The following is a 12,900-nucleotide window of genomic DNA, read 5'->3' on the forward strand; positions in this document are numbered from 1 at the left end:
TAGCTATCGACCCCAAGGGAAAGGAAAACCTGCCTACACAAAACTTGTACACAAATGTCCTTAACAGCATTGTTCTTATAGCCAAAAGGTAGAAACAAACCAAAAGTTCACCAGTAGATAAACAGATAAAGTATGGTCTATCGTACAATGGAATATGATTGGGCCACAAAAAGGAATAAAGTACTGATATACATTATAACATGGATGATTCAATTAAAAGATTATTTTTTTAAAAAACTAAAAATAATTTTTAAAAACCCACAAGGACCTGCTATATATCCCTACTGTATAGCAGTAGAGATATATATGTATCTATAGATATACATGTATATTCTTTTTCAGATTCTATTCCATTATAGATTATTACAAGATACTGAAGATAGTTCATATATATACCTAACTGAATCACTTTGCTGTACACCTGAAACATTGTAAATCAACCACACTTCAATTAAAAAAAAAAGATTATAAAAAAATGGATGAATCTCAAAATCATTATGTTAAGTGAAAGAAGTCAGACACCAGAGATCCTATTGTAGGATCCCTTTTATATGAAACATGCAGAACAGGTACATCCACAGAAAGAGAAAACACATTAGTTGTTTCTTGGGGCTGGGGGAGGGGAGAGAATGAGGAATAACTGGTGTCCTTTTGGGGCAACAAAAACTGGATAGTGGTGATAGTTACACAACACTGCTGCCAGATGCCACCAAAATGTCTCTTTAAAATGGTTAAAATGGTAAATTTGATGTTATGTATATTTTACTTAAAAAAAAAAAGAAAAAAGAGGGAACAATGAAGTTAGACTCTTCCAGCCCCCAGGAGGGCCAGTGCCATGCCCACAGCGGTCTGAGCTCTAAGTCAACAACACGGTCACTGGAAATGAGCTCTGCCCTCTCACCCCCTCCCCACCGCCCTCCCCAACCCTCCTCCCCACCCCGCCTCCCTGATCTGCTCTTCAGCCATTTATACACTCACCCTCAGTGCAAATACCACATTAAAAAGAATCATGGTGGGAGCCTCCCTCTTCGGAGATGGATCTGTTTTGGAGACCTGTGAAAGAGGCACAGTGCTAGTGAATGAGAGCCACCACCTCCCAAGAAAAGCACTTAGAGCTATTACTTCAGGCAGGAAAATGTTCCAGAATACAGCAGAACCAGAGAAAAACAGAGCCCTAGGTCTCTGATAAGCGACCAGCGCCTTTGCACAGGCAAGTGCTGGCTGCATGGACAGACAGTCACAGTGGAGAAAGGAGCAGGAAGGTGCTGTGACCCAAAGTGACAAGACTGTCCCAGTCACCTCGAGTGAGCTGAGGTGCCCAGAGGAGAAAAGGTGGAGAGGTGCTCAAGTGGCTGGAGTGCTCCCTGAGCAGACCCTCCCTTCCCCACGCCAACCCCCGTGCCCACTTGAGTCCTCCCAGGCAGGACAAGTACTCAGGACAATGCTCCCACCCAGGAGAGACAGGACTGCCGCTGGGGCACCCAGCCAGCCCAGGGCCCAAACACCAAGCTGCCTACAAGTGTTGCCACCAGAGGGCAGAGGAGGCCCTGGGCCATCTCAATCAGGCCTGTCACCATCCCTGTCCCTCCAGGTCTCCAGGCCGGTACTGCCAAAGCTCCCCTCCGTCACCCACAGCCCATCAGTGGGGCTGAGCCCGTCTGAGCAGCATAGGTGCCACCACAGCCGTCTCCTCAGCCACGGCCCCCTGCCCTGGTGCCTCCATGTCTCAGAAGCTCCTCCTGTGGGCTTAGTCATGGAGAAGATCCGAGGACCACAACCCAGACCCTCACGGGATTTCTGGATTGTGTAAGTGGAGCTAAGTCTTGTGCTGTCACATCAAAACCCTTCAGAATCTAAGTGACATTGTGTGCAAAGGACTGACTGGCAGCTTCTGGTGTGCAAATTCCCTTGGGTAACAACAGTGCATTCAGGCCCCATCAGAGAACGCATAGAGAGGGTGTGGCACAACAGTAAGAGCTAAATTAATAACAATATTGGCTATGATATCACTTAAGAAGAAGAAATGCTTGTACTACTTTATATAAAGTTCAAGAATCTGACAAACGCTGCTTAACTCGTTCTCTTGGCCTCCCCGCAGAAACCGGCATCATATCTACAAAGTAGAAGGCCACAGTCAGGAGAAAGGCTGGACGCAAACAGCAAAAGCTAAGGGCAGGGGCTGAGACACCAGGGCAAGGCCCTCGGGGCCCAGGAGGAGGTGCAGCTAGGCAAGCACCTGATGGGATCTGCTGCACGGGGCTGCCTTCTACAGGCCCGCGTCAGCCCAGGGAGGGCGTACCTGGCCCAGCGCGTGCTGCAGCAGCGTCGGGTGCCCAACAAAACGCACGTTATCAATCTTCAGTTCAAACTTCTGCCCACACATTTCAGACTTGGTTGCCAAAATTGTTGCCAGAATGACATCTGAAAACCTTAAAATTAAAAAAAGGTAGAGTGGAAAAGAGTTAACCAAGTGCCACAGCACCAGACCTGCTGCCCCAGGGGTAGGGGGCAGCTGCGCGCAGGGTGGCTCTGCCCCCACTGCTGACCTGGAAACTTCTGACAGTCTCCCTTCTTTTTTTTGGACATTGGGGATTTTTCCTTTATTTTTTATTTATTTATTTTTTGATGTGGACCATTTTTAAAGTCTTTATTGAATTTGTTACAATATTACTTCTGTTTTATGTTTTTGGTTTTTTGGCCCCAAGTCATGTGGGATCTTAGTTCCCCAACCAGGGATCGAACACGCACCCCCTGCATTGGAAGGCGAAGTCTTAACCACCAAGAAGTCCCTATTTTTTAATTTATTTTTGGCTGCATTGGGTCTTTGCTGCTGTGCGTGGGCTTTCTCTAGTTGTGGCGAGTGGGGGCCTCTCCTCGTTGCAGTGTATGGGCTTCTCATTGCAGTGGCCTCTCCTGTTGCGGAGCACTGGCCCTAGGTGCGCGGCCTTCAGTAGTTGCAGCACGTGGGCTCAGCAGTTGTGGCACGTAGGCCCTAGAGCGCAAGCTCAGTAGCTGTGGTTCACGGGCTTAGCTGCTCCGCGGCATGTGGGATCTTCCCAGACCAGGGACCAAACCCACATCCCCCGCATTGGCAGGCAGATTCTCAATGACTGCGTCACCAGGGAAGTCCCCCGACAGTCTCCCTTCTGAAGCAATCCCCAAGACTAGGGTCGCAAAGTCACCAGAACTACAAGGCGGAAGGTGCGTGCTGCCACCCTGGCCCCCGCCCACCTGGGAAGGCAGGAGGAGCAAGGCACCTGCCCGGAGAGGAGGAAGCTGCGGGAGCCTGCGTGGCTTGTCAGGCTGGGGGCCTCCTCAATGGCCCAGGCGTGCTGGGCTGCTCCCCTCAGCTCCCGGGACCCCCACCCCTCAGTGCTGTGCGAAGGCCGAGGGGAAGCACGAATTGCAGCGTATTGATCACTCTCCTCACAGCTCGGCTGCCGGGCCCTTCCCTTACCCTCAACACTTAAACCTTCCAGCTTTTATTAGGGAAGAAAGGTTCCAGACGCACTAGATGTGCAGACCCACTGACTGACATGGACGGAGGGATGGACAGGGCTGGACACCATGGAGGAGGAATGACTGGGTGCAGGTAAGATCAGTTTGGATATGATCCCTGTAAAACTGCCCCTTTTCCAGGCTCTTCTGCACCTTTAGGTCTCCTTCCTGCCTGGGGGCCTGCGGGGGGGATCAGATAAGGGAGAGTCACTGCAGGGAGGAGAGGACAGTGCAGACTCTTATCTCAGAGCCCAGGCTCGGGGCCTCCACTCTGGAAACTCGGATGCACCGTGTCTAACCTGGAGCCAGAAGGCAGACAAGTCCTGTGCTCATTTCTCCACCTGGGAAAGCATCTCCATCATGCAGGTCGGAGGACAGGCTGTGCTGAGAGGGGCTCCAGCCTCCCTGGGGCCGCATTCTGTCCTAAAGAGCCCACCAAGGACAAACACTCAGCGTTGAGTCCTGGGCTTTCCCGAGGAGCTGTGGTGAATGGGCACCACACCAGATACTTCTCTCCAGGAGGCCCTTGCTCTAGGGGGAGGGAAGCACTTCACACCAGAACCCTCGTCTTCAGAGAAGGGAAGAGTGCTGCACACTGCTGCAACTCCAAAACAGCAAACACCTCCAGGATAAACAGATCTAGGAGAGGGGCCACTGGCTCCTGGCTCCTCGCACACTGCAGGGCTCACCAACCGATGCAGGAGTGACTCGGAGCCACCTGCAGCAAGGGCCTGGCTACGCTCGACCTGCACCGAGCAAGACAAAGCCCGGGACTTCCCAAGCCTCTCCCCTCCAGAGGGTGGGGAGCCTGGGGGGGGTCACGCTGGTGTCCAGCCTTCCTCCAGAACTGACGTGGTCTTCTAGGCATCCTAAGTCGCCCTGTGGCTCCCAAACAAACCAGATGCAGAGGGTCTGTCAGAATGGGCTGCCATTCCACTTGCACAGTCTGGGCTGCGGTCAGACCTTCTGACACCGATACCATCAAAGACATTCTGGGACATGCGGCCCCCACAGCCAGAGCCCTTGGCCTCCCCTGTGGGTGTCTCCTCCCTGGAATACTGCTCCCTGGAGTGATTAAACCAGAGATGGAAGATTCCAGTGTCTTAGACCAGAATCGTTACATGCTTTCTTCAAAAGCCCCCAGTGGCTCACTCTGCCCAGGAAGCCGCATCTGAGGGCCCAGTTAGGGTGACAGAGGGCCCAGCGTGGTGGAACCTAACAAACACTGCTGCCCTAGAGCCTGACCCAGTGCCAACACTACCCGCCCTATCTGAACAAACACCTCCCTCTACTCTGCCACCCACTGACTCAGGACACACCAATAACAGATAGAAAAACAACCTCCCGCCACCCCAGAGACTTCACTTTTTACTGTGATATCCAAAAATCTCCACCAAAAACCTCTGCTCTGCCACGAAGAGCCTCAGATGGGCCTGAGCCCTGGCCCTCAGCCACCATTCCAGGAACCTAAGTTAGCCGGGCTGTGGGATGGGGACTGAGATTCAGAGGCAAGAAGTGGTGGCCTAGCTCACGACTATAAATGTCCAAATCCAAAGGCCAAACAGAAAGTGCTTTCCCCGCTTGGGCCCAGAGAGGCCGGGGTCTCCAAAAGCAGCCAACCAGAAAGCCAGGTGCTGCTCAAGTTAAAAGCCACACTGCCCTAAGTGGCCACTCAGGGAGGTCCCTCTGCTGTTTGGCCACTCTGCTTGTCTGAGCAAGTCTGGCCCACAGAGAAATCCACTCACCAGAGCTTAATATTACAGACTGATGACAGAAAAAACACTTGAGTGGCTTTATACTTTATACAGCATCTGCTGACATAACATGCACAAAGACAGCTATGTCCATCATGACATAACTGCCATAAATAGCAAACTGAAACAAAAACAAGTGTCAATGTTTGTTTGTTTGTTTTGGCCACGCCACGTGCCTTGAGGGGTCTTAGTTCCCTGACCAGGGATTGAGGCTGGGCCCTGGCAGTGAAAGCACCAAGTCCTAACCACTGGACCGCCAGGGAATTCCCTCAATATTTGTTTGTTGTTTCCAAAATTTAGAAAAATACTTTTCCCTTGTTTTGATGGTGAAAGGTCTGGTAAATATACTGTAACACAATAAAATCGCTGCTACAAAAACTAACATTTAGAGATTAAGAAAGAAAACACATTTAGAAAGATGAATCAGCCCAGCTGGAAGACAAGTCAAGACCTTCCATTCCTGCTGAGACACTTGGGAACAGGGCTTTTTCTCTGACCTGGCCAAAAAAAGAAGGGACAGCACGGAAGAGAGCTCGACTCTGCCCCCTCCCGTTCTGGGGGCTCCCAGATGCTCTGTGCACCTCCAACACCCAGGAGGTATGCCCTGTCGGGGATGTGAGGGCCCCACTGTATCCCTGCCTCCCAGAGAAGTGTCATATAAACCCCATGGGAACATTTTTGCCTCTAATGGGCACACACAACAGCATCCAAGCCCAAGCATCACATGGATGTTAGACAGTCACTGGTCATGCCAGAGGTCCCTGACACCCTTACACAAAGGGATACAATCCCCTCTTGGAAGTACATAGCACTATGGCAGGCATGGTGCCATGTCAGAGAACTGAGGGAAACCATACTAACGCACTGCATGGCGAGGGCCCAGCATGGGGACCTAAGCTACTTTCCCACAGACGTTACCTCACGCAGGACTGGCAATTTACAATCTTTTCTCCTTCATCTGGGCCTGAGTTACAATTCATTAAGCTTTAAAATGAACATAAGAAGGCAGAAGTGGTCATTTCTCAAGGCTGCCACCCAGAAAGCACTTCCCAGAGAGAAGAGGGGTAGCATGCACAGGAAGGAACAGGACCTGCCTTTCATCCGGGCCCTAAAAAGCAAGGGTCACGACAGCCCTGGCTCTCAGGCCACCTCACCACCTGGACAGGCTGTGCTGCACCCAAGCACCTACATTTGACCTCTGGACACGTGCTTGACGACTAGGGTCTGAGGACAGCACTGTGATCTGCTGTCCTGCACGTTCCTCTCATGGGAGATAAATGTCCTGCAGGGACACGGCTTCATCTGTTCTCCAACCTGCCCTACCAACCACACAGCCCACAGCAGGACCATAAAGCCAAACTAGGCAGAAAGCCAGAGACTGGCAACACAATCCCCACCTCTGTCTGCCTGAAACCCCCGACCAAGTGGAAAAGAGAACACGAGGTTCCTCAGGGGAAAAAACATCTGGGTCAATGGGAGGGCCAGGCCCGCCACGGAGTGAATGCAGAGCCCGTACCTGGAGTCGCCGTCCTGGTCCTCGGCATGCTCTCTGGTGCTGTTGACAGCGTATCTGCTACGAGGCTTACCTGAGTGAAGGCAAAAAGGGGAAAATAGCTAAGAAAACAGGATCCATCCACATACAGGAAGGTTGTTGAACCATTAAAAGTGATGGCTTCTGCTCTTGGATTGGAAGAACTAATATTGTTAAAATGGCCATACTACTCAAAGCAATCTACAGATTTAATGCAATCTCTATCAAATTACCCATGATATTTTTCACAGAACTAGAACATATAATCCTAAAATTTATATGGAACCATAAAAGACCCAGAATTGCCAAAGCAATCCTGAGGAAAAAGAATGGAGCTGGAGGCATAACCCTCCCAGACTTCAGACAATACTACAAAGCTACAGTAATCAAAACAGCATGGTACTGGGACTTCCCTGGTGGCCCAGTGGTTAAGACTCCATGCTTCCACTGCAGGGGGCGTGGGTTCAATCCCTGGTCAGGGAACCAAGATCCTGCATGTCACATGGCACGGCCACAAAAAAAAAAGTTTTAAATTATAGTTTCCAAGAAGCTGTGATAACATGGAAAATGTTCTTGCTACTATGTTAAGTTAAAAAAAAAAGGGATTTTATATATATATGCACACATGCGCACACACACGCTCTCAGTGTATGCTGGCAACTAGGCTGGAAAAAGCACAGGTAAAAGAAAGAATTTTTAAATGTCCATACAGCAATATCCTTCATATACAAAAACAACAATATCTTACCCAAATAATAACATTTAAAGACTTAAGGACAGGGACTTCCCTGGTGGCACAGTGGTTAAGAATCCGCCTGCTAATGCTGGGGATACAGGTTCAAGCCCACATGACGTGGAGCAACTAAGCCCGTGCACCACAACTACTGACCCTGCGCTCTAGAGCCCGTGAGCCACAACTACTGAGCCTGCATGCCACAACTACTGAAGCCCACGCACCTAGAGCCCGTGCTCTGCAACAAGAGAAGCCACTGCAATGAGAAGCCCGTGCACCGCAACGAAGAGTAGCCCCTGCTCGCCTCAACTAGAGAAAGCCCGCACGGAGCAACGAAGACCCAATGCAGCCAAAAAATAAAGAAAAAAAAAAAGAGAGACTTAAGGACATTTATCACAGGCAAGTTTCTCACGTACAAGAAGCCCAAGAAGAAAACAGAAATGCTAACAAGGGTGATGAGGATGAAAAAAGGACAGACTATGTTCCTGAATGAGAAGATTCAACATAAAGATCCCGTTTTCCCCATTGAATCACCATGTTTAATGTGACCCCCAAAACAATAGCAATGGCTTGGGAGTGGGATCTAACACAGTCACTGCTAATGTTTACAAGGAAAGCAAGCAGAAACACCAGGATGATGCTTAAGAAGAAAGGTGATGATAAATGACTAATCCTACCTGATGGTATAACACACTATAAAGTTACAATAATTCATCTGTGTGGAACCCACACATAGATAGATTATTGGGAGAGGTAAGAAAAGTCAGAAAACAAACTCAAATAAACATGGGAATTTAGTATGCCATGAAGGCAGCAAAACTAATCAGGAGGGCAACGTGAATGAGTCCATAAAATGATGCTGGGACTAGGCAGCCACACGGAAGAGAAAATTATACTGATTCTGAGCCAACCCCTCTCTAGCCGTGTGTGGGCCGCATGTTCCCACATCTTTCTTCATCCATCTCAGCGCCTGCCCCACAAGGCTCCAGGAGGCAAATGGGGGCATACACACAGCTCTCAGCAAGTGCCCAGAAAATACCAGCTCCAGGGAGGAGCCTTCACCTTACACCAAAAGAAACACATTTTTAAAACAAGAAGATAAACATTCCACGGGAAAACATGAGAGACTCCTTTTGTTAATAATCTTGGAGAGCAGAAGGCTTTTCTATGTGTAACAAAACTCAGAAACCACGAAAGAACAGACTGAAAACTCGACTCCATAAAAATAAAAACTCAGAGGCACGGCTTCCCTGGTGGCGCAGTGGTTAAGAATCTGCCTGCCAATGTAGGGGACACGGGTTCGAGCCCTGGTCTGGGAAGATCCCACATGCCACGGAGCAACTAAGCCCGTGAGGCACAACTACTGAGCCTGCGTGTCTAGAGCCTGTGCTCCGCAACAAGAGAAGCCACGACAATGAGAAGCCCGTGCACCGTGATGAAGAGTAGCCCCCACTCGCTGCAACTAGAGAAAGCCCGCACACAGAAACGAAAACCCAACACAGCCAAAAATAAATAAATAAATAAATAAATTTATTATTAAAAAAAAAACTCACAGGCAAACTGGCTAAATATGTACAGCTTTGTCAAAAAGGTCTATTTTTATCCTAAGTATACAAAAAATTCCTTCAAATCTGTAAAGAAAAAAAATCAAGCAATCCAAGAGGAAATTAGGCAAAGGTTATGAATAGGTGGTTCACGAAAAAGGAAATCCAAATGGCTTTGAAAACAGGAAAACATGATCACTCTCAGCTGGAAGGCAAATGCCCATTAAAACTACTATCAGATACAATTTTTCACCTATCTCATTAACAAACATAGAAAAATCTGATCTATTAAAAATACATAGCGGAGGGGCTTCCCTAGTGGCACAGTGGTTGGGAATCCGGCTGCCAGTGCAGGGGACACAGGTTCGAGCCCTGGTCTGGGAGGATCCCACATGCCACGGAGCAACTAAGCCCGTGCACCACAACTACTGAGCCTGCGCTCTGGAGCCCACGAGCCACAACTACTGAAGCTGGCATGCCTAGAGCCCGTGCTCCACAACAAGAGAAGCCACCGCAATAAGAGGCCAATGCACCGCAGCAAAGAGTAGCCCCTGCTCGCCACAGGTAGAAAAAAGCCCGCGTGCAGCAACAAAAGACCTAACACAGCCAAAAATAAAATAAATTAAAACAAAAAAACACAGCCGATCATCCCTTGGATATGAACACCCCATTTCTGTGAATTGATCATATATTCTGCAGAGTGAAAATATATATCCATAAAGGACATTCACATTGTATTAGCAAAAGATTGGAAACAACTTAAATGCCCATCAACAGAAGACTGGATGACTAAATCACAGCAAATTCCTCCCATGATTCTGATAATTCTGAATCTATATCCAAGATGTAAAGTGAAAATGAAAACAGGGCAGAACAGTGTGAATTGTGTGCTCACTTGTGTTTAGAAAATAAAACAATGCATGTATATGCTTGTATTTACACAGAAGGTTTCGCAAAGATGCACAAGAAAATGGTAACAGCACCTGACCCTACAAGGGGATGTGGGTGGCTAGGATCGATGAAAGAACTTTCCTTTCATAATCTAAATCCATTTGTACCTTTAAAACTTTGTACCACAGTTAGAAATTTAAAAGTAATTTTTAGGGCTTCCCTGGTGGCGCAGTGGTTAAGAATCCGCCTGCCACTGCAGGGGACATGGGTTCGAGCCCTGGTCCAGGAAGATCCCACATGCCACGGAGCAACTAAGCCCTCGCGCTGCAACTACTGAGCCTGCGCTCTAGAGCCCACGTGCCACAACTACTGAGCCCACGTGCCACAACTACTGAAGCCCGCGTGCCTAGAGACCGTGCTCCACAAGAGAAGCCACCACAATGAGAAGCCCGCGCACCGCAACGAAGAGCAGCCCCCGCTCGCCGTGACTAGATAAAGCCGGTGTGCAGCAACGAAGACCCAACACAGCCAAAAATGAAATGTATTTTTTTAAAAAGTAATTTTTTAAATCACATAAATTACAAATTGAACATTCATGATAGTGAAAAACTGCAAGTAACCTACACGTCCACCCATAGGGAAAGGGCATGTTCTTACCAGGCAGCTGTGTACAACCAAAAAGGGAGGTGATCTGTTTACTAGGTTGGAAAATGCTCCAAGGCAGATGGCCCAATGGAAAAAAGAGCGACTGAGAACAATACAGCTATGTGAGAGGGGGAAAAAACCCAAAGCAATAAACTATTTTTCTATGGAGGTATATTTGGTGTCTATGTACAGGAGGAACAATTATGAACATGGTAAGTGGTGATCCCTGCAAGCGAGGGAGGAGCAGCAGAACTGGGGGGAAGAGGTCAAAGAAAACTTCCGATGTACCTGGATTTCGTACTTAATGCAAGCTGAATACATTCATACGGTGCTTTAGCTCTTTTAAAAGGCCAGAGACACCGATGAAACGTTAGCAGGAGTGGCTTTGGCATGCTAAAACTATGAGTGATTTTTTTTTCCCTGCTTCTTTTTACTTTTCTATCCTTCCCCAACACTCTGTGATGAGAAGGCACCGCCCGTACGATAAGGAGAAGGAAAAAGGAAACGACTTCTCCGCTAACGGCGAGGGAGGCGGCGCCAGGCCCTCCGCCCGGCGCCCACTTACTTGTCTGGGACGCCGGGTGCTCCTGGCTCCTCTGGAATGGGTACCTGAACAGCAGCTTATTGCCCCGGCTCCCCGAGCTCACCAGAATCACGCTGATGGGGCTGGTGTTGTCCCCCATCCCGCCGGGGGCCTGGGGAGGGGTCGGGCCGGGGCCAAGGCCGGGACGGGAGTGGGGGGCGGTGGGGACCCCCCGGTGGACGGGCCACGGACGCGGAACAGAGCGCTCTAAGGACTGGTTGGGGGCGGGGGCCGAGGGGAGCCAAGCAGACGTCTCCCGCGCGACAGTGACGCAAACCACGCTCCCCCTAACGCGGCCGGCAACGCTCGCGAGACTCGCGCAACAGCACGGGGCAAACGCGCATAAAATGCTTGCGCGCGGGCCGAAGGAGTTTGCGCAGGCGCAGGCTGCCGTGTGCGCAGGCGCGAGGCCGTCTCTGGGTGCTGTGCTCGTGCGCATGCGGGACGCGGCCCCTTTCTGGAGTGGGGAGAAGAGCCAGCGGGAAGGCTAGTGGGACTGTGTGGCTGGGTTAGTCGTACGGTTCAAGGAATCTTTCTCTAAATGTTGCTTTATTCGTTATAAAAGGAACACTTGCTTGGGCAGAAAGTTCTTTCTTAGAAACATAAAGGACTAAAATAAAAAAGTAAAAAAAAAAAAAATTACTTCAGTGGATCACGGACCTAAATGTAAGAGCTGACCCTGTAAAAAAACTCTTAGGAGAAAACACGGGGGTTAAGTTCTCGTGACCTGGGGCTAGGCAGAGGTTTCTTAAATACGACACCAAGTGCACGAGCAACCAAAGAAGAAGTTAATTGTCCTGAATAGAGTTGCGAAATTTTGTGCTTCAAAGGACAAGACCAACAAAGTTAAAAGAGCGCTCACGAACCGTGAGAAAATGTTTGCAAGTCATATATCTGATGAGGGAATTGTATCCAGACTATATATATTTTAAACTCTTACAACTCTACAAGAAAAAGACAAGTAGCCAACTGAGAAGTGGGCAAAAGATGTGAATAGATATTTCCCCAAGGAATATAGACAAGTAGCCTGGAAGTACGTGAAAAGATGCTCAAACATCATTCCTCGTTAGAGAAACGCAAATCAAAACCAGAAAGAGAACACATCACACCCACTAGGATGGCTATAATCCAAAAGAAAAATGACAAGTGTTGGTGAAATCGGTATCTTGAGACACTGCTGGTGGGAATGTAAAATGATGCAGCTACTGTGGAAGACAGCCTAGCAGTTCCTCAAAAGGTTAAACAGAGTTCACATATGACCCAGCAGTTCCATTCTTTAGCATATACCCAATAAAATTAAAACATACATCCACTCAAAAACTTGTACTGTGTTCATAGCACCACTATTCATAATAGCCAAAAAGTGCAAATAACCCAACTGTCCTCCAACTGATGAATAGGTGAATCCAATAAGGTATAATCTATGCAATGGAACAGTATTCAGTCATAAAAAGGAACAAAGTACCGATACATGAGTGAACCTTGAAAAAATAGATACTGTATGATTCCATTTATATAAATGTCCAGAATAGGCAAATCCTTAGAGACAGAAAGTAGATTAGGTTGTCTGGGGCTGGGGTAGTTGGGGGTGTGTGACTGCTAATGGGGATGGGGTTTCTTTTGGGTGATGAAAGTGTTCTAAAATTGTGGTGATGGTCACATAATTCTCTGAATATACTAAAACCCGCTGAACTGCACACTTTGAATGGGTGGAATGTATG

General features: G+C 48.6%; 1 protein-coding gene across 6 annotated transcripts in view; it reads right to left on the minus strand.

Annotated features, from left to right (window-relative positions):
• The window catches only part of NPRL3 (NPR3 like, GATOR1 complex subunit), a 33,141-nt gene extending 21,693 nt beyond the window's left edge, over window positions 1-11,448 (minus strand). For 2 of the 6 annotated variants that reach the window (XM_060122634.1, XM_060122632.1), the window contains exons 1-4: window positions 11,162-11,436; window positions 6,769-6,838; window positions 2,300-2,429; window positions 979-1,053 (exon numbers count right to left, since the gene is read on the minus strand). In XM_060122634.1, the coding sequence (XP_059978617.1) occupies window positions 979-1,053; window positions 2,300-2,429; window positions 6,769-6,838; window positions 11,162-11,279 (393 nt within the window). In that variant the 5' untranslated portion in view covers window positions 11,280-11,436. Of the gene's footprint in view, window positions 1-978; window positions 1,054-2,299; window positions 2,430-6,768; window positions 6,839-11,161 lie in introns of all 6 variants that reach the window. The other 4 variants (XR_009535149.1, XM_060122636.1, XM_060122633.1 and 1 more) reach the window with 4 other exon arrangements.
• Between the last annotated feature and the right edge of the window lie 1,452 nt (window positions 11,449-12,900).

This window comes from Lagenorhynchus albirostris, chromosome 15 (genome assembly GCF_949774975.1).
Source record: "Lagenorhynchus albirostris chromosome 15, mLagAlb1.1, whole genome shotgun sequence".
Taxonomy (NCBI): domain Eukaryota; kingdom Metazoa; phylum Chordata; class Mammalia; order Artiodactyla; family Delphinidae; genus Lagenorhynchus; species Lagenorhynchus albirostris.